Source organism: Colius striatus, chromosome 12 (genome assembly GCF_028858725.1).
Source record: "Colius striatus isolate bColStr4 chromosome 12, bColStr4.1.hap1, whole genome shotgun sequence".
NCBI classification, from domain to species: Eukaryota; Metazoa; Chordata; class Aves; order Coliiformes; family Coliidae; genus Colius; species Colius striatus.
In genome coordinates, this window is record NC_084770.1 from 6794512 (window position 1) to 6815426 (window position 20915).

Here is a 20915-nt window from a genome sequence, read left to right on the forward strand (position 1 = left end):
ACCGTGTGATCTGCTCCAGCAGCCCCAGATGGGGAGATCTTTGCACTCCAAAAAGAGCCTGGGAGCCATCACTGAGGGGTTTGAGACGTGCCTACCTGTGTGTACCGCTGCTCCCTGGGGCTGCTGGGCACTGCAGCACACTGACCATCCCCTCCTGGGCACCACAGCACACAGACATCCCCTTCCTGGGCATCCCACACCCACAGATCACAGGCCCAGCTGCCTGCAGAGAGGAACCTGCCCCATGGAGCCATGGCCCAGCCTTGGGCAGGGGCAGGGATGAATCTGGGAGACAGCCACAGGCACTCTCCTCCTCTCCATAGAATACTTTCTTTATATATATATATAATATATATATTAAAATTACATTTCTCTTTACAAAAACAATTCAACAAGGAGCCAGGGGATGGAGCCCATCGCCAAAAGTCAGGGTGCAGACACCGTGGCAGGCCTGGGGCGCTAGGCAGGCTCCCTTTTGGGGTGTCCCTGTCCCCCAAGGCAGGGATGCTCAGTCCAGAGTCCAGCAGCAGGTTGTATGGGTGGGAGTGGGCACTGCAGGAGTGGCCCCACGGCGAGATGCTGCTCTGGATCCGACACAGCTCACCCCGGGCCCACTGTCACCGCCTGGAAGGAGAGGAGAGGACATGAGCTCAGAAGGGGGTGATGATGCCAGCTGGTCATCAGCAGCGTGGCATGAAGACCTCCCCCCAGCCCCAAAGAAACCATCTGTGTCCCTACTTCTGGCGGGCGGTGCTGTAGGGGTCGAGGAGGTGGGAGCTGGCCTGGGCCAGGTTCCAGTCGAACATCTCCAGCACCCGGTGGCACTCGACGCGGGACTTTAGCCCCAGGCAGAAGAGCTGCTCCACCTGCAAAGGGACAGGGCACAGTGAGGGGGACCAGTGGTGCCAGCACTCTCGAGGGAGCCGAGGGGGACTGGGGGGGATGGGGTGGGGGTACCTTCAGGTACTGGATGGCTCGTTGGACGCTCCAGCCATGGTTCTGCAGGGCTGCCTGGCACTCCTCGGTGGTCACACCGTGCACCGTATCCTGCACCTGACAGGGAGCTCACGTCAGCACCTGCCACCACCCCCAGGCAGTGAGGAGCCTGGGGCTGCAGCAGAGGAGCATTGGGGCTGCCCCCAACCCTGGTTCTGTTCCCAGCAGAGCTGGGACCATTCTCATCCCTGGCATCTTCAGCCTCTCCTGGGCTTGGGTGCAACACCCGGACACCCTGGACGGACACAGGCCAGAGAGCTCAAGGGGACCACAGTGACACCCACCTTCCTCCCCACCTCCCTGGGGCCATGGGTAGGGGCTAACTGGGGCTAAAAGGGCCCACAATCCTCATTTCAGAGTTGCAGTGCCATTTACATCCCACAGCACATCTAGAGACCTCCTTGTAGCCAATCTCCCAGGGTTAAACTTGGGGAAACCACAGCACAGGCTGGGGCCTGCTCTTGCCCAAGCGAGCCCCCGGGCACCGTGTCCCCTCCTGCCCACAGCTCCCAGGGATGCTGCTCACCAGCCGGATCTTGTCAGCGGGGCGGCAGCCATCCAGCCCGTCGTAGACGATCTTCTGGAGGCTGCAGGAGGCTTTCACCAGGCACTTGGGCCCGGGGTTGCTGTTGTTGGAGGAGAAGTTGGCTTTGCAGTCCGGCGGCGGCTGCTGCACCATGGGGCGGACGGTGGCTGTGGTGACCAGGCGGGATGTCGGCACCTCCTCGGGGCTTTTGGCCTCCTTGAAAAACTTCTCATACTTGTCCAGGTAGGCAGGACGCTCGGGCAGCAGGTAGTAGTGCGTGCTGCTGACCTTCTGCCCGTCCTTCACGATGGGCAGGATACAGGGTCCCTTGGAGCAGTCCTTGCCCTGCGCCTGGATGACCTTGGGGGTGGCGTACTTGGGGTCAAGGGCAAAGCTCTGCGTGGTGGGCATGGGCTTCCCTGGCGAGGTGGAGAGGCAGGAGCAGAGGGTGGCACGTTGCTGGGGAGAGCCCACCTGCAGGGCCATGGGGCTGGGTGTCCGCGAGGTGGGCTGTGACAGTGGGTCCCGGGGGGGAATCTGGGGCGGCCGGTCCTCCTCGCCCCCCGAGGCCGGGGAAAGCTCCCCTGACCAGCGCCCGGGCTCATTGCGGCGCAGGGGCCGGGGCGGGATGGGGACGCGGGGTGGGATTTGGGGCTTGTCATCAGTGGGGGCAGCCTGTCCCAAAGGGACGTTGAGTCTCTTCATGCACTCTTGCTGCAGCTCCTCAAAGAGCTCGGTGGTCTGCGTCAGGCTGGGCTGCTTGGTCTCCTTAGGGGGCAGGAAGAGGTTGTCCTCCAACACTGGTCCCCGCTCACCCTCATCCACGAAGCCATAGTTGGTCTTGCCCCGCCGGCTTGGGGGGCTGGTGATGGAGCAGACCTCGAAGTCGTCCTCGTCCTGCGCTACGTCATCGTAGGCAGGCGGTGGGGGCAAGGGGCGGGCGTCCCAGTCCACCACTGGCGTGGGGTGGAGGGGCCGGGGTAGAGCCCGCGTGGGGCTCTGCGGAGGGGTCTTGTCCAGCAAGGAGAAGGCCTCCATGGCCAGCTTGACCAATGACGGGGCCGTCAGCTCCCCCACTGGCGATGGGCTACCTTGAGGCACTTCCTCCCCAAAATCGATGAGGGTCACCTCGCTGCCTGCCGGTCCCTCGCCCGCTGCCCGGCCGGATTGCCGCTCGCCCACCTTGGTGCCCGGCACCCGTGCTGAGGGCTTGACCGGTCGCAGACCCTTCCCTGTGCCCGGCTTCTTCAGGCAGAGCTTCCGGAGGCCCCCTGGCAGACCCTCCTCCTCCTCACTGACTGGGTCGTAGAAGGGCTCTATGAGGAGATGCAGGGGAATAGTGAGAGTCCAGGCACCTATTCCTGGGGTGCAAGGGAGGCACCTGCATCCCCAAACCCCTATATTGTCCCATAGCTTCAGCCAGCTTTGCCTCCCCCCTTTAGGTGCTGCAACGCACACCAGGGCAGGGTGTCGGTGGGGCACAAGGTAGGGAAGGGCAGAGGTACCTCCTCTTCACCCCAAGGCTCCCTGGCACCCTACCCCAGGCTGGCCCCTCTACTCTGCATCTGCATCCCCACTGCAGATGCCATCACCCATAGGAGCACAACAGTACCGGGGAGTGGGGGTGGGGGAGGGCAGAGGAGAGGAAAGGAGATGAGAGAAAAAAGGAGCACAAAAAGAGAGCAGCACACGACAAAGCCCAACTTACTGGTGAGCAAGACGGAAGGCTGAGGCGGGCGTGGAGGCGGCTGCCCTGCAGGAGAAGAGAGAGCCCAAGAGGAGGGGAGGTGTGGGGCAGGCACGCGGAGTGAGCGGCAGCTGGGGGGCTCGTTGGCGGGGCGCATGCTCCGTCCTGGCACCAGTGAGGTGCAGGGAGGACGTCGGCAGGAAGCCCCCGAGGGCAAATTGCAGGATTAGGGGGGCTGCAGCACATGCACGGCCTCAGCTGAGATCCCCTGCACCAGGGCAGCCCCGCTGTGGGAGGGACGAGGGAGCAGGACGAAGGGCAGCGGGGCAGAGTCCAGCCGGGCAGAGCCACCGGCCGCCCACGCTGGCAGTTGGACAACATGCCCCGTCAGCCCAGCTCCCTCCAGGGCTGAGGAAAGCAAGTGGCAGCAGAGAGATGGAAAGGAGAGGGTCCAGCCCATCACCCTGGCATCGGGGGACGGGGGCTTGGCGCAGCTGACGGTCAGGAGGAAGGGGAAAAGCCACTTACTTTTAGCCCTGCCTGGAAGCTGGGTGGGTCTGGCAGCGCTTGGGTCCACACCTAAAATGTCAGGAGGGTCCATGGGATTTCCCAGGTACAGCCTGTGGGGAGAGAGGAAAGGATCATCTGGGGGTCAGCGGGGGCCACGGGGGACCCCTTGCTCCCACACCACATCCCTCAAGACCCCACAGCCCCTCTGCCACACATCATGTCCCGGTGAGTACCACCTCCACAAGCATCAGGACACGGCAGCCCAGAGGCTTCCGGCACTATGGCACAGAGCCCAGTGCCGCGCCGGCATCACCCACCCCTCTCCAGCTCCACGTGTGTGACGTGCTGCACCCAGAGGGCTGCACGCAGGGTGCTGTGCCCGGGGTGCGATGCCCAGGGGTGCCACCGCATGACGCTGTGCCCAGGGCACAGTCCCCCAGCACAGCAGGCTGGGGGGCGGTCGGGAGGCCCGGGCGAGCCGTCGCAAGCCAGGCACAGAGAGGCAGCTCCAAGCTCTGGGCGTGTGCGGCGCTAAGCGCGCTCTCGGCAGCCCGGGCGGCACGTACCCGGCGCCGTGCCCACGCAGCGGGGCGCGGGGAGGCCTGCCGGGGCACGAGCCGCCCTCGCTCGCTCGCGTGCGCGCCGCCCTGCAGCAGCACAGCCCAGCCCGCAGCTGGGGGCACCGCGGCGGGGCCAGGCCAGGACTGAGTGCACCGGCACAGCTGTGGGGATCGTGATCCAGGGGAGGAGCCGGCTCTGCCCAGCAGCAGCTTTCCAGGCTTTTGAATCCTACCCTACCCACCTCCTCCTCCAGTCCTCCCAAGTCCCTCCAGCCCAGCACGCTGAAAGGTGCAGGTTTAGCAGTCCTGCGAGACCCCAAAAGCGTTGGGAGTAACGTGGCCACCTCGGAGGTGGTGCTTACCGATGTCCCCCCCCCACTGCAGGACAGTCACAAGGGGCTGCAGGGCTGGGAGAAGGTGCTCCCCTCCCTCCAAAAGCACAGCAGGCCCCCATGTCCCTGACCCCGTTAGTAAGAAGCAGCAAGAGAGTTAGTCCAGCCACGGGGACCCTAATTGTAGCCACTGCTCCCCAGAACAGCGGGGAGAAGGGAAAGAGATGCTTCAAGGTGTGGGGTGGCAGCCAAGCCGCAGCTCACTCCCGTGCCCGGCGGGCTGCGGGGAAGGCGGGGAGCAGGCAGGGGATGCAGAGAAGACAAAAAGGTTCTTACTCATCAATTTTATCGGGAAACCCCCAGCAGTGCTGCGGGTTGGTGTCTCCATGGCCTGTGTGGATGAAGCTGTTTTTAAGCGGCTGGCTGATGTCGTGGGCTGACAGCCCCGCCACAGAGGTCACCGTGTTTCGGGGGAACTGGCCCACTTTTAGGGTCCGTTTGTTCTGACCCCGCCACCAGTAAATCTCAGCCCTAAGGAATAAAAAGGACCTCGTTACCGATGAGGGGGTGGGAGGAGGACCCGCGAGGTGATTCGCCCAAGGCCACGCAGGCAGGCGGTGGCACAACTAGGAAGGGAACCAGGTGCCCAGGATCCCAACTCTGCAGCACACTCTGCCTCCCACCCTGCACGGCCCCTGCACAGGGATGGGCTGGGGACACGGGCAGTGGGGAACATAGCTCCCCAGATGCATCCAAAAAGATGTGCCCCTTCTTCCTCCTCTCAGCTGCCTCAAATTATGCAGGAGCCTTGGCATGATGCCTGCACTGAGCTGCTCACTACTAATCCTCACAGGGTACAGCACAAAGGATGTGCACAGTGAGTGCTGATGAACCCTACAAATATCCCAGCCCTGCAGGGGAAAGTGAGGGGGGCACAGTGGGGAACAAGGGGCTGGGAGAGCTCCCTCACCCCCTTCCTACATTACTGATGAGCCCTATGTGGGCTGGCGTGGGCAGGGGCAGAGGGGCAGGCAGGCTGGAGGACTCACTGCAAAACCTCCCGTGGCCATGTAAGTAGGGCAGCCAGGGTCATGGTCCCCCAGCGAGGGGGCCAGCAGCCACCCGCCCCAAGATGCAGCCACCTCCAGGGTGGGCTACAGCCTTCACCCAGCCCAGAGGGATTGCAGAGGAGGTGGATAGGGACGGGTAGGATGCAGGGGAGGGCCCTGTGCCAAATCAACGAAGGGAGGGCTCCAACCCTAAACCCCCTGCCTTGCTCCCACCTCGTCCCCCTCCCCCCTGCCTTGCCGGGGCCTCCCACTCCCCGCGGGCAGTGGGTGGCTGTGGAGCGGGGTGCCAGCCCAGCGAGGCTGGCACACGGCCCCACGGTTTCCTGGAGTCACCTGTGAGTCACCCCCGGCCACCAGCTCAGCCCTTTTCCTGTTTACCTTCCCGCTCGCGCCAGCCAGCCGCCTCGCTCGGCGCCGGGACCCCTCGGCGGAGCCGCGGCTGAGCCCAGCCGGCACCGGGCACCCCCGCCCGTGCCCTCCCGTCCCGCACGGCGGGCCGAGGGCTGCCGTTCCCTGCCCCGCAGGTCCCCTGCGATCGCCCTCCCCGCGCCCCGCCACCGCCGCATCCCGCCGGAGGGATGCTGCGGGCCGGCCCCTCCGCTCCTCCTCGTCCCCCCGGATCCCGGCTCGGATCCCCCGTGCATGAACCCGCTCCGGCTCTGCCCCGGCCCCCGCCCGCAGAGCCCCCTCCCGCCGCCGGTTGGGTCCTGGGAGGGGGGGCTTTCAGGTAGGTCCCTGCTCCTGCCCACACACACGTACGCACGCCCGGCGAACGACAGGCGGGGGCTTGAAAAGGGGGGGCGGGTGTTTACGGTGCCCCGGGCGCTCTCGGCGGAGCCGGATGCGGCCCCCGGGAGCAGCAACTCCCCCGATACCCCCCCAGCCCTCGCCGGGCACCCCCGTCGGCAGCCGGCCCGGGGGAAACCGGGGTGTACGAGGAGTTTTTCCTCCGGCCCCTTGGGCAAACCCTCCCGCCCTGCCCAGACCCAGCACCCCCGAAACGCGCCCACCAGGGCCGACCGAGGACCGGTGAGTATCCCTCCCCCAGGGAAACTGAGGCAGGGGAGGCTGAGCTCCGGCTCCACCGCGCTCCTGGCCCCCTCCCCGCCCCATCAGCGGCCACCCTCCCCCCATCCCGCCCCCCAGACCCCGCCGTGGTTCACCTGGGGCCGGTGGCGGGGCGGGGGGCGCGGAGCGGGACCCGCAGCCCGGCGGGATGCGGCGGCGGGGACGATGCAGGCGCACACTGCGCGGCCGCGCCGCCCTCCGCCGCTCCCTCCCGCCCTCTCTCCCTCCCTCCCTCCTTCCCTCCCTCCCTCCGCCGACGCCGCTTCTCCCCTCCCCTCCCCACCCCTCCCTGCAATTAAACCGCCAGACCCTGGGCAAGAGTCATCCCTGGCGGCAACGGCCGGGGAGAAAAGCCGGTCCCTGCAGACACACAAATCCGGCCTGATTCACCTCCGGGCCGTGACTAACCGCGGGGAGCCGGCCCCGGGCCGGGGCGCGGGAAGGCGGGGGAGGATGGAGCCTTCCTCCTCACCCCCCGGGGCTGCGAGGGGGCGGCCACGCCTGTGCCAGCGCTGCGAAAGAGACACCTCTGGGGGTCCCCGCAGTCCCTCCCCCGAACTGGAGGGGGACAAGCACATCCTGGGATGGGGATGTGCACACCAAAGGTCTCCTCAGTCCGCAGGTCCCCGGGGAGGGGGGTCGGGGGGTGGGCAGGGACCGAGGAGCGAAGGCTGCAGCGCAGGGGGCGCCAGGCCCGGTGAGAGGGGCCCACCCGGGGTGCTGGGGGCAGGTCCCCGCCGCTATCAGCAGGGAGCGGCTCGGGGACACGGGGCACGGCCGGGGCGAACCCACAGGCTCCGTGGGGTGAGTCAGCAGGGGCCGGAGTGCGGGCAGGGCTGCGCTGCCCTGGGCACGGCTGTACCCCCTCCCAGGCTGGGCTCCGGTACTGCCCACCTGCGCGGTACGGGGCTACGTGTGCTGGGGGGAGCAGAGCCCCCCACTCCCCTTCCCTGCTCCCCACAGCTCTGGCAGTGCTCACAGTGTCCCCATTCCTGGGGTCTCCACACCAGCTGGCAGCCCTGAAGCTGGCAGCTAGTCTGTGCCATCCACCCCCCCACCTGCCCCAGCTCCTGTGCAGTACCTGCCCTCGATGACTGTGATGATGTCGTTCATCTGGATGTGCAGCTTGTCGGGCTCCTCAAAGTCCTGCAGCGCCCTCATGTCAGTGGGCTGAGCCTAGGAGGACAGCAGGGTAAGGGCTGGGGATGCACACCTCCATATCCATCCCCTGCCTCATTTTGAGGGCAGGCCCAGGCCACCCAGGGGAGCCCCAAAAATAGGCGTCACAATTCTCAGCCCCTCCTCAGCTGTAACATCCCTGGGGAGGGCAAGTGTGAGGTGGCACCTGCAGTCCTGCTGTGACCATGTCACCCCCTACAGAGCTGCCTGGCCCGAGCCCCCCTGTCACCTCCTGCCTTGGTGATACCTTTAACTCTGCCCACTCTCGAGCAGAGTCAATATGAGAGGGTGGGTGCTGGGGCCCCTGTTCCCTCTCCCTGCTCACCCACCTCCACCAAGAAGTCCCGCAGAGCCACGAAGGTGGGTCGGTCCTCAGGCTTGTGTGCCCAGCACTGCAGCATGACATTGTAGACATCCTGGGGACAGTCCTCAGGCCGTGGCAGCCTCTCACCCTCCTTGTCTATCTTGTGCAGGATCTGTGGGGCAGCAGTTGCATCAGGGGGTCCTGGGTCCCCCAGAACTGCTGGGGCAAGCTGGGGAGGGCAAGTCCTTGCTATGCACCCACCTGGCTGCCATTGAGGCCGATCCAAGGCTCCTGCCCATAGGTGAACATCTCCCAGAGGGTCACCCCAAACATCCAGGTATCACTGGCATGGGAGAAGGTGCGTGTCTTCAGGCTTTCGGGAGCACACCTGCGTGGGGAACGACATGAGCATCAGGAGGTCAGGGTGCTGTGCCCACAGGTGCCACCCTCCCCATGGCTCACCAGGCGAAGGGGACTTTGCGGTGTTCCTGCATCACGTAGTGGTCGTCATTCTTGGGCAGGGCTCGCATCAGCCCAAAGTCCCCGATCTTGACCAGCTCGTTGGAGGCCAGAAGGATGTTGCGGGCGGCCAGGTCGCGATGGATGAAGCGCTTGGACTCCAGGTAGGCCATGCCCTTGGCCACCTGGATGGCGTACTGGCAGAGGGTGGAGATGAGGAAATGGCCCTGGTTCTTCCGCAGGCGGTCCAGGAGGGAGCCCAGCGGGGCCAGCTCTGTCACCTGAGCCACAGAGAGAGGACAGCAACTCAGTCAGGCCAGAGGCACCTTGGCTGGGCTGGTTTCCAGCTTGCTTGGTGATGCCAGCGGAGGACTTGGGGTACAGCCCCAGCCTGGCTGTGCTTTTTTTCCCCATGGAGTGGCAGTGAGGTCAGCCCCTGTCCTCCCATACTCACCATCTTCATGGGGTGGGAGAGCACCACGCCATAGAGGCGGATGAGGTTCTTGTGGTCCAGGGAGTGCATGGCGTTCACCTCCCGGATGAAGTCATCCAGCGCCTCCGGCTGGCTCAACACATCTGTCTTGAGGCACTTGACCGCCACATTCAGCTACGGCCAAAGCAGGGGTGAGTCCCGACACATCTCCCCCCCGAGGTGGTCCCCCTGCCCAGCTGCCCCCCCGCCACGAGCAGCCCCTCACCGTCTTGCCGGCAGGCGTGCACCACTCGCCGCGGCGCACTACACCGAAGGAGCCGTCACCCAGCTTCTCGAAGAGCGAGAGGTCCCGCTCCCGCACGAGGCAGGTGAGGGAGTGCTGGCCCCCGGCCTCGGGCGGTGGCGGCGTCGGGGCCTTGCGGAAGGTGCTCTGCGGCTGCGGCGGCAGCTCGGACTCGGGGCGCTTCCCGCTGAACACCTGTGGGACATGGAGGTGGGTGAGACGCGGGCAGGGAGATGCCCCAAGCCCTTGGATCTGTGAGTGAGCAGTGCCAGATGACCTCCTGCCTGTGATGTATGCTCTGGAACCTAGTGATGACCTCTAACTGTTGATTACCCAGGGCAGACTGGCTGCGAGAGCAGGCTCTGTGCCTCCAGCAGCCTGCATGTTGAGCTGAGAGCAGGGAAGGGGTTGAGCCTCTCACAACAGCCCCAGCAAATGAGACAAGTAGCTGGAGAGCCATGGGCACTCCCTGGCCAGGCTGCAGCCACACGATGTGCCTTGGCATGAAGCCAAGAGGAATCTCCAGCTTGGAACGAGCGTGGTGATATATCCTTGCAGCGGTGTGGGCCTTGCAATAGGCACTGCCACCACTGCCAGCCCTGAAGGGATGTAGATGGGCCCTTCTTCCCTCTCCTCACTCCAGGACCGATGCTGCTGTGCCCCGTGGGATGGGGTTCATCCCAGCCTTGGCAGCCAGGACCCATGCGGGATCTGCAGAGGCTGGGCCTGGCATGTGGCTGGGGTGGGAGGTGGCATTTCAGTGCCTGGTGCGAGGCTGAGCAGCCTTCTATTAAAAGCCTGACCCAGATGAGTCACACAGGGAGAGGCCATGACCTAGGGCCCAGCTGGCAAGCACCCTGCTGTTTTGGGGGTGCAAGGTACCCGGGAGTGCCAGCAGGAACAGCTTGGGATGGGATGGCATCAGGGGCACACCTAAGCATCCCCAGGTCTCCTGCCCCCATGTGCACCCAGCCTGCAGGCACAAGGCTGTGCCTCCTCACCACAAGGTGGGCAGGTGGCCGGGCAGTGCTGCTGCCCACAAAGCCAGCTGGGGTGAGATGCACAGGCTCTATGGCTCGTCAGCTGCAACGAGTTTCTTGGCAGAGGCAAATACCGTAAGGGGGGTGAATTTCCCAAGTGCCAGGGCGGCAGGGCTGGCCTTCCCTGGAAGCGGCCCAGCAGCCTGCAGGGGACCAGGGCACACGCTGGCAGGGCCACGCTGCAGGGCAGGCATGGCAGCGGCTTCTGCCCATCTCCCTGCCAGCCCCCAGGGCGCGGTGGCATGGGGAGAGCTGGGCACTGGGGAAGAGCATGGGGAGAGGAGTCTGGCTCCTCCTGCCTGCCTCGGTTTCTCTGCCACCTCTCCCATCCTTACCTTGCTCATCCAGGATTTCCGCTTGCACATGGCTTTCCTCCGCTTCACCGCCTCCCACAGCCGCCGCTGGCCTGCAGGGCACAGGGACACAGTGACTGTCACCCACCCACCACAGGTCCCCTCCAGCCCCACGGACCATATGCACCTCTAGTGTCCCCAGAAGATGCTGCCCAGGAGGCTGGGGTAAGGGGGGTTGGAGGGAGGGTCCGTACCGGGGCGTCCCATGCCAATCTTCTCCAGATCCTCATTTTTGACGTACTCGAAGTGGGAGAGGCGGGTGACGTTGAGCTCGTCCCGGATGCGCAGGAAGTACTGCTGCAGCTGCAGCTCAGTGAGCAGCTCCAGCAGCCAGTCTGTGCCCTCCTCTGCCTGCATGCTACAGCTCAGCCTCTGCCAGGACAACACTAGCTTAGAGGGGGACGCTGCCCTGGTCCCCTCTGCCCCATATGCCCCAAGGGAGTCACCCAGAGAGGCTAAAAGCCAAGGCTAGGGTGCTGCCTTGGTAGGGTGTGAGGGATGCTAGCAAGACTCATCTCCTGAGCCCATCCCCACCTCCCCAGGGGTCTGGGAGATGCACCTCATTGGCAGGACACCTAAGCATGGGGAGGGACCCGTGTTCTGCTCCATTGTGCCCACAGAAATACTAGCCCCCTCCTCTGGTCCAGAACAGGCTGTCCCAGGCAGCTGTTCCATGCATGCAGGAGGGGGCAGGGATGCAGGATGGAGGTGCCCGGTAGTGGCCCCCAGCCAAAGGGGAACACCATGCCTGCCAGCCTCCCTTTGCTAGCCCCTGGCATCCCTGCACACCTGGCCGGGCTGCAACACAGACTCATGGTGGGTCTCCTCTGCTAGGGGTGGTGGCATCTCACCAGGCAGCCACAGGGACATCGTGGCCCGAGGCTAAGGGTACCCCAGTGCTGCCAGCATCACCCTGCTACCCATGTTAGGACACATGGAGGGAGGAAACAGGGCCAGGCCTCACCCACGATTCCCCATGCCCCCCTTAAACATGCCACCCCCACTCCCTGTCCCCTTGCCTGCTGTCCCAGCTCTCCCTTCACTCCCATCACCACCTTTCCAGGAAGAGACTCAGCTCTGCCTCCCACTAGGAGAACCAGAGGAGAAGCTGGGACTCTCCATCCCAGCCCCACCGCAGGGCAGCCCCTTCCATCCTCTCCTCTCCTCTCTTCTCCTCTCCCCCAGGAGCCGTGGCCCCCAGTGTTTTCAGCCCCCGCACTCGAGTCCTTCGGCGGCGTCACCGCAATTGCAACCCTCAGCCCTGGGCTAAAAATACGGCGGGTGCAGAGGCAGCTGGGCACGGGGGCAACGCGGGGCGAGAGCAGGCACCGGCCCTTGGCATGCGGCCACGGCCGGTCCCCTGACCGCAGGCAACGGGGCCGCTGCCAGCCGGCCAGGGGCTACCCAGGACCGGGGTCGGCACTTACTCGGTAGAGGCGGAAGCGGGTGAGGAAGGGGAAGGATCGGCGCAGAGCCTGGAAGCGTCGCATCCTGCCTGGCTGCCCGCCGCCGGCCCCGGGCACCGCCGATGGCTCTTCCCCGGCACCGGCGTCCCCGGGCAGAGCCCGATCAGCGCAGCCGGGGCAGCCGCAGCTCCGTCGGCTCGGCTACGGCGATGCCCCCCGGAGCGGACAGGGGGGCTCGAGGTGTCTGCCGGGCGGCCGCGGGCTGCGGCTCTCCCCCTCCTTCCGTCCGGCTCCCGATGCTCCCCGGCCGGCCCTCCTCTTCCCCAACGCAACGGGGCTGGGGCAGGGGGCGGCGGCAGGGCTGGGGGTCACGGCGCTGGCCGCGGCCGCTTCCCGGGCGCTCCCGGTCCGCAGCGGGGCTCGGTCCCGGCCGGCTGCCTGCGCAGCGCTCCCCGGGAGGGGTTATTTTCGGCCGGGGCTGGGACGCGAGCCCAGGGGGCCGGGCTCCCATCAATGTGCCGCTTTCTCCCTTGTTCGGCGGGCTCCAGCTGCTGGGAGCTTGGACCCCCGCTCCCATTTCCATGGAAACTCGCCCGACCTTGGGAAACGCTCCCGGGCCTCAGTTTCCCCCCCAGGAAGCGGGGAGGGAGGGAGGGAGAGGAGACATCCGGCTCTCCGCTCCCCAACCGAGGCAACAGGCACGACGCCAGGGCGATGGGCACTGCGGGGGGAGCTTCTGGCTTGGCAAACCTGCCCGCTGCCCAGCTGCCAGCCCCCGTGAGGCTCTGCCGTGGGGTGCCAGCGGCACCCAGGGGCTCGTTCCCCTTCCGTGGAGGGGCTGGCACCCAACCCCAGCACCGCTGCTGGCCAGGGCTCCCTGGGGAGAACAGCTGGCCGCATCGGCAGCCATGGCGTGAGAGAGGAAAGACCCGCAGCAACCTCTTGCTTCGGTCCCCGCCTGCCTGCCCTCCCCCAAACCGTGGCCATTGCCGTGCCAGGAGAGCAGCTGGGAGAGGGTTAAGCGCATCCCCAGGCGCAGAGGAGCCTCCGCTGGGGATCCCGGCTGGCACCCGGCGGCACAGGCGTCCGGCACAAGCAGCCCATTGACTGGGGACGCCCGGGCACGGTGCCCTCGGCACCAACCTCTGCCACGCGCCAGCTCCTCCCTCCCTGCCCCAACGCACAGCAGGGATGCGGGGGGTTCCTGCCTTGCACCGGTGCATCACCCTCATCAGCCGTGACTGTCACCCACCGGGGCTGCTGCGCTGCCTCCTGCACCCTCCACACCTCTGGTGAGGTTGCCTGGTTCAGGGCTTGCACTGGGATTACTGGTCTCCAAAAGGTAGTGTGGGGACCCAGCCTTACACAGCGTGCCTCAGTTTCCCCCTCTGCAATAGACCCACAGGCGCAGTGGGTAACACCACAACCTCAGCTCCAAGGTGACCAACCAGAGTCCTGTTAGTGAACCTCCACCCTGGGGGGGCTGTCACAAAGCGCAGGTGCCACTCAGCCCTCCGTGCCCTGCACACCCAGCCCTGCAGCCCCGGGGATGCAGCCAGGCACTGACAGCTCTCACAGGGACCACACAGGCGCAGCCCCCGTCACCCCACGCGCCTCCTGCCACCTGCACAGCTGCCCCCCCGCACACGCCCCCTCCCCGCAGCCACGGCCCTGCCCACTCGCTCGGCTGCCAACAGCCCGGTGCGGCACAGCCGGCGGCAGCGCCCACCTCCGCCTGATGCACACCTGGAGCCGCCAGCACCCCCGCGCGTCCACGGGTGCCCACCCCCGCTGTGGCATGCTGCTCGCCTACAGGCTTGCCCAGCAGCACGCACACCCGTCCGAGCTGACACATGGGTGGCCAAACCACCCCCTCCCCTTTCCCCCAATTGCTCCTGCTCACACCACCACCTCCACGCCTGCAGCTGCACCCTGCAGCTGCACCCACCACATGTACCTATGTGCTCCCTACCCCCTCCAAAAGCCTGACAGGCCCCCCTCAGTGACACCCTCACATGCAGATGGCAGCAATGCGTGCCTGCTTCCTTCTCCCATGCAGCGCCAGGCCCGGCCAAGCCATGCTGCTGCACACCTTTCCCCGGTGCCTCAGTTTCCCCAGCGAGGAGCAGTAAGCAGCCCCACTCCCGTGGGTCAGGCTGGGAGCACAGCCATGTAGGTAGACGCCATCCCCACGCCACCCCAGATGCCACAGGGTATCCCAAGTGCCAGAGAGGGGAGATGCCATGCGGGGACCCTCCCAGCCCCATGCGAGCCGCTGGCCTGCGCCCCACGGCAGCACCCTGCCCCTCCTGGGGATGCCCAGCCTGGCTGGGTGCCCCCCATCACTCCCCGCACTGACCCGCCGGCACGGCATGCCCGGGGTGACGTCCTGCCGGGGGCATGGCATGTGGTGCCCGCTGCCCGGCCGCAGGGCCCGCTGCCCGGTGCTGTCCGAGAAGCTGTGAGGCAGGGGGCCCAGCATCTCCTCCTCCTCCTCGGCGCTGCTCAGGCGCTGGTAGTCGCATCTCTCGCCCATGGCCGGGGCGGCGGCTGCGGCGCAGTGAGGAGCGAGGGGCTCTGCGGAGACGCCCGCGCCTGCCTGGGGGTGGTGAGGGCTGGAGCTGGGCTCGGGATCACATGGCAGAAAGTTGCTGCAGTTCCGGAAAACAGCGAGAGGGTGAAGGTGACCGCGATGGTGATGGAGAGGAGGGGAGAATGGAGGGATGCAGAGGAGACGGAAAAAAAGAGAAGGAAGAGCAGCCTCTCAAGCGCCCATTCTCACCCCAATCCCGGCCTGGCACCGCCGTCTTCCTCCCGGCTCAGCAGCCCAATCGTCTGCTTGCTGTCTGTGCTCCGGCACCCGAGCAGAGCGGCGGGGGCAGAGCTGCCAGCCCCGGCGCTGCGCTCCCGGCCGCCGTCTCCCCCAACCCTGGCACGGCACAGCCCACCAGCGGGGATGTGCTGCAGGCAGCCGGGAGGAGGAGGATGAAGGGGGAGCATCGTCCGGCAGTCAGGGTGCTGTGGCAAGCAGGGTGGATGAGGAGGCGCCGCAGTCCCCTCCCGGGCACCTGCGGAGGGGTGGGGGAGCTCTGGGGCTGGCAGCATCCCCAGCATCCCTCCTGCTTGCCCGCGCTGGCTGAGGGGGATGGGATGGGATGCGCTGGGAAGATGGCTGCTCTGCTCTGCAGCGACCCGGCAGCGCTGCCGCGAGCACGGCAAGGCTGCCACAGCAGCCAGGCCCCAGCGGGTGCTGCAGGGGTGGGGGCTCAGGGAGGGAGGCACGCTACAAGGACTCCTCCCAGGATCAATCCTCTCCTTCCGCCCCCTCACAGGGAGCTGTGGGTCTCCCAGACCTCTGCAGGTGCTGCGCACACCGGGCACAGCTCCTCACAGAGGCAGGTGGCACTAGGAAGCCAACCCACTTGTCCTGGATGGGGAACCCCCCCATCTGCACACAGGGACTGCCCGTACCCCAACACTGCACAACTGCAGCCACTCTGAGCTACTCGGGCCAGAGCTGCAAAGATGCCGAAACCAGGGATCTCCACAGCCCGCCACCCAGGACCTGCCTGTCCTTTGGGGCACGGTAAAGCCCCAAGAACCCATCCACTCCTCACACCAGCACCGTAGGGCACAGCGCCACGACCCGACCTGCGGAAACACCTCCCACTACAGTCCCCTCGCTGTTCCCCCCACAGCCCCCGAGACCCCAGTGTAGCCGAAGCAGTGACAGCAGGCTGTCACCCTGTGGGGGCGGGGGGCACGAGCCCATCCTGCCCCCTCCCCGGCGGAACACCCCCAGCTGCAGGGGGCCGGGCAGGGGCAGCCGTTCCCCCGGCGGCTCCTCCTGCCATACCACGGAGGTGAGCTCAGCCGGGAGCGAGGCGGGCCGGGCCCGCGGCGTGGGAGCAGCCGGAGCAGCCAGCCACCCCCGCGTCACCGCGCTGGCACGCCGCGGGACGGTGACTGATGCACGTGCTATGCCACCTGCCTGCAGGCCCCAGCCGCCCTGCACTGACCCCGAGCCCTCGCCAGCCTGCCCAGCGAGAGCCGTGCTGTGGGGTCCCCAAGCCCAGAGAGGACAAACTCATCCCCACAGCCCCAGGGTCTGCTCCCCACCCCCCCACGCCGGGTCCTCCTGGCCTGCCTGGGCTCTGCTGAAATCCAAACGACAAAGTCCAATGCAAGGGGGCAGATGGATTCGTGCCATGCCACCCCTGGCACACCTGCCTGCCATTCCCATCCCAAGGAGGGGAATCTCACCGTGATGACTGCTGCTGGATGGGGCACACTGTCCCCTGTCCCCCTAGGCAGTGACACACTGACCACAATGTGGGGACACCAGATCTCTCCAGCCCTCTGAGACACCACACTTGTTCCCACATCCCTTCCAGCATCGCTGGGGACAGGGGCTGCCCTGTACCCTGTGCCCACCACCCAACACAGGGGATGCCAGGAGGCGGCAGGTCCCCAAAACAAGCTCCCAGAGAGGGACAGAGGCCCCTGCTCACCTCTGGCACATCTCTGCGCTCGCTGTCACAGCCTTCCTGCCACCATCCTGTCACCTGGAAGTGATCTCACTGGCTGCAGCACCCGGGGCTGGCTCGCTCAGCCTTGGCGGGGCCCCGGGGGCGGCCCCAAATTGCGGTGACACACTCTCTGGCCCGGCTGCTGTGGCGCTGGCGTGCAGGCACACACATACCCACATGGGCACCGGCCAAACCGCACACCCTGCTCCCACCACAGACACACATCCCACCTGGCTCCCTGGGGACTGGCCCCAGACCCTCGCTGGAAGGTGCCCCCACAGGTCCATCCCGCCACGGGACCCCATACCGGTGGCTCTTTTGTCTCCCTCGGTGCTGGCACCTGATGCTGCTTGCTGGGCTGGCTCGGGCAAGCAGGAGGTCTTGGAGGGCCTGCACGGAGGAGCGGTGACCCCCGAGGTGGGGGTGGCCGGGGAGGCCGTGGTGCCAGGTTACCCCTCGCTGCCATCTCTGGGCTCCCAGAGCCTGGCCCCATGGCCTGATCCCGCCACTGGCACAGAGCGTCCGTGCTCCCAGCCGCTGTCTGCAGCAGCAGCCGCACAGGGAGCAGACGCAGACAAGGGGAGGGAGCCCCCCCGCAGTCCCCCCACCCCGACAGAGTCCGGCACAACCCCAATCCCCTCCCTAAGCCTCTTTCCTCTGCTAAATCCTCTGGGCAGGTCGAGCCGGGGCAGGCTGAGCACATCTCGCCTATCCCAGCTGCCTGGCACAAGAAGGGGGCAGGCAGGAATTGCTGCCCCTGCAGCTGATCCCCACCTCAGCTCCGGGCCCTCCCACCAAGGCGGGGACACTGCGCGGTGTTTTGGGGGGCAAAGCAAAGCAAGAGAAGCAACAACTCCCCAGCACACACAGCAACTTTGCTCCACGCTCAAGGGTAGCGCCAGGGAGGGGGAGAGGGCAGCAGGCTTGGCATCACTGAGCCTGAGGATGCTGCCACGGTGGGGACATTGCCATCCTGCCCCAGTGCAGGGCTGTTGTGCACCCACCGGCCCCCACCATCGTCTCACCTGGGCTGCGGCGGCGGCACAGCTGCGGGGGTCCCTCGGCAGTGCCAGCCCCGGCGTTACAGCGAGCCAGGAGGTGTGCCAGGGGGTGTGCCGGGGGGCATGGCATCAGGGCTCGGCCATGGGGCTGGCGGGGCTGCGGTGACACCGGCCACGGCGTCCCCCTGGGGCGAAGCAGGAAGGAGAGGTCAGGATGGGCCCCCCAGTCTGACACCTCCACATCTGCCCACCCCGGGCCCTGCAGGTGCTGCCAGCGGTACCCCCATCCCCATGCTGCTGCAGGACATCTCCTTGGGTGGGCTGCAGCTGGCATGGCATGAGTTTGCCAGGTCTCAGACAGGCACAAAGCCATGTCCATGCTGCAGCTGGGAGCAGGGGAGGTGGTATCCTGGAGATGGCAACAGGGGTGAAAGCTGAACTCCATCCCCTTCCCCAGCACCAGAGCAGAGCAGCACCCTGGTCAGACTGTGCAGCATCTTCATGGCCATTTGCACTAATTGATGGCAGCCTAATTAGCCAGGCTGCAGTATGGGCAGTGCCTTGGGCTGCTCGGCAAAGGGCTGGAGCTAGACTTTCTTTTTAAAGCCTTCCTGTCCTAACAGGGGCTATGTGTGAGGCAGAGCTCCCTCCTGACCCCCAAACCCCTATGAGAAGGCCCCCAGGATGCTTTGCCCTAGCCAGCTACCATCCCTCATGGGCAAGACTGCAGTCAAAACCGTGGTGCTCCAGGGGCAGGATGGGGCCTCTCGGGAAAACTGAGGCACATAGCAAGGTCAAGTCTGCAGGGTGGCTGAGACAGGGCTCGACTACAAGCCCAAAGTGGTTCCCGGTCCCACGGAGGCTGCTCCTCTGCCCACAAAGACTCCTCCATCCCCAAAGGAGTCTCAGTCCCGGCGGGACACCTGCCTGAGGAGAAAGAGGAGGGAGGCCTCGCCAGCCCCCCCAGCCATACCCGCAATACCCCCCGTCGGCAGGGCTGGCCCACGCCCTGCACTCACAAATACCGGGCTGACGAGGCCCGGGTAGCTCCAGGGGCTGGTAACAGGTTGCACAGCCTGCACGGCCCCCACCCCACACCCCCGGGCCTCGGCGCGGTGGGATGGGGGTGCAGAGGCTGCTCCTGCCCCACTCCCTGCGGGGAACAGCGGGCTCAGGGCCGGCAGCGCGCCCGGGGCTGCAACAGAGGCGGCCCCCGAGAGGCGTGGGGAAGCACCAGAGCCGGGCTCTGCCCCGGCCTGCCCTTGCCCAGACGGCCCAGCCCCGGCACGGCCTCCAGCCTGCGGCAGCTCTGTGAGCAGAGTCGATGCTCCTGCCCGGGCTCCTCCACCCACCTGCAGCCCCCCTCCCCAGCTGCCCCTTGCAGAGCGGGCGAGAGGTCTGGCCGTGCTGGGAGAAGCCGAGCAGGGTCCTCGTGGCGAGGCGGGACCCCCGCCTAGGCTGTCGGCACCACTTCACCCGGTTTAACTTCAAGATTTTATTAAAAGCACACAGCAAAAGCAACAAAGACCGAAAGTACTCAAAGCGTCCCGAGCGTGTAGAGGAAAACCCGCCGCAGCGTGACCGCCGAGGCGGTGAGCAGCTCTCTCCCCGCACCTCAACACCGCTCCAGGTTTCGGCAGCAGCACAACACCCTGGGCCAGCCCCAAGGACAAGGACTCTCTGTTCAGCGCCGGAGCTCCCACGAGCCCGGGGAAGAGGAAGAGCAGAGCAAAGCCGCCTTTTCACCAAGAAAAAAACCCTTCCCCCGGCTTCCGCTGTGGTTTGGAAGGGTTCAAGGGCACCAGGCACCCACTCGCACCAGACCTCACCGCCCACTCTGCCCTGCTAGGCAGGAGCAGGGGACATTGGGCCTGCTGCTGGCGGTGGCTCGGCGTCCCCGCAGCGCCCGGGCAAGACGGCAACACCGGCAGCCCGCAGTGCTACAGGGCACGGTGCCAGGCGCCCGGTGAGGCGCAGCGGGCACACGCAGGCTCGGCCCAGTGCCGCAGTGCCAGCCCCGACATACTCCCCCCGGCCCCTCGCGTCACCCCCCGGCAACCAGGCTGTGCCCCGCTCCTTACCTCTGTGCTCACCGGCACTGCCGCCGCATCCTGCGCCGGGTTCGCAGCGTCACCGCAGGGAGAGGCCGGGCAGGGCGATGCTCCGGCGGGCCGGCATGCCGGCCGGGATGCGCGACCCACGGCCGAGGCGCCGATCTGCAACTGCCGGGGGAGGGGGGTCCCGGGGAGCGTCCCCCTGGGGCGGTGGGCACGGGGCACCGGGTCCGGCCTCACACCCGGGCGGCCCTCCTGCGGCTCTGGCGCTGGGCCGGGGTCCGCGGGCCGAGGGTGCTGCCGGGGTGCTCCTGCTCGCCTCGGTAGAGCTCGCCCTCCTCCTGCACGCCGCCGCGGGCCTCCCCCTCCTCCTGCCGGCCTCGCCGCACCCACCAGCGGGCACGGGCCGGGGGGCTCCCTTCGCGCCGCCACCCCCCGCCCCGCTCCTGCTGCGCCCGCCGGCTCAGGCCCTGCTCCTGCCGGGCTTTAGGCCCGTGCTCCTGCACTCCCCGCACCGCCGCCCGCGCCCGCCGCGGGGGCTGCGCCCCGGGGCTGTCCCCCGCTTCCCCCCGCCCCGCCGCCGCTTCCTCCGCGCCCCGCGCCCGCCGCCGCGCCCGGGCCGCCCCCCGCTCCCGGAGCCGCCGCGGCTCCGCAGCCGGCTTGGGGCTGCCGATGGCGGTGACCGGCCCGGGCCGCTCGCCCCACTCCTGCAGGCCCGTCCGCTCGCCCAGCGGCACCCAGTGCCACTGGCCCGCGCCCCCGCCGCCCCTCGGCTCCCCCCCGCCGGCGGCCACTAGCTCCTGGCCGTGGGGCAGAGCCCCCAGCCCCGCCTCCTGCACCCCGCGGGAGAAGCCCCCTTGCTCCTGCACCCCCGGGGCCACCCCGCCGCCCTCCGGCACCGCTGGGCTCAGCCCGCCGCGCTCCGGGGCCCCGCTCGCCCCCTGCGCCCGGATGGTGCACGCGGTCCCGGTCCCGGCTCCGGCCCCGGCTGCCCCCGACCCTGGGCCGCCCCCCGCCGCACCTCGCCCGCCCTGCGCTGCTGCGGTCCCGGCTGCGGTCCCGGCCCCGCCGCCGCCGGCGCGAGCTCCCGGGGCGGCGCCCGGCCGGCCGGCCCCCAGCCCCGCT

General features: G+C 67.2%; 1 protein-coding gene across 3 annotated transcripts; it reads right to left on the reverse strand.

Moving 5' to 3' along the window:
- Positions 1 to 316: 316 nt before the first annotated feature.
- On the reverse strand, positions 317 to 20340 carry TNK2 (tyrosine kinase non receptor 2). 3 transcript variants are annotated; one of them, XM_062006091.1, is made up of 17 exons: positions 19818 to 20340; positions 17761 to 17921; positions 10995 to 11172; positions 10783 to 10853; positions 9390 to 9602; positions 9146 to 9298; positions 8695 to 8972; positions 8494 to 8620; positions 8258 to 8404; positions 7831 to 7925; positions 4948 to 5142; positions 3738 to 3829; positions 3231 to 3275; positions 1523 to 2838; positions 958 to 1053; positions 739 to 866; positions 317 to 624 (listed from the first exon to the last, which is right to left on the reverse strand). In XM_062006091.1, the coding sequence occupies exons 3-17, from the start codon at positions 11155 to 11157 to the stop codon at positions 618 to 620; spliced, it is 3126 nt and encodes a 1041-aa protein (XP_061862075.1). In that variant the 5' UTR covers positions 11158 to 11172; positions 17761 to 17921; positions 19818 to 20340; the 3' UTR covers positions 317 to 617. The 3 variants fall into 3 exon arrangements, with proteins under 3 accessions (XP_061862075.1, XP_061862076.1, XP_061862074.1); XM_062006092.1 differs by lacking the exon at positions 17761 to 17921; XM_062006090.1 differs by lacking the exons at positions 3231 to 3275; positions 17761 to 17921; positions 19818 to 20340.
- Between the last annotated feature and the right edge of the window lie 575 nt (positions 20341 to 20915).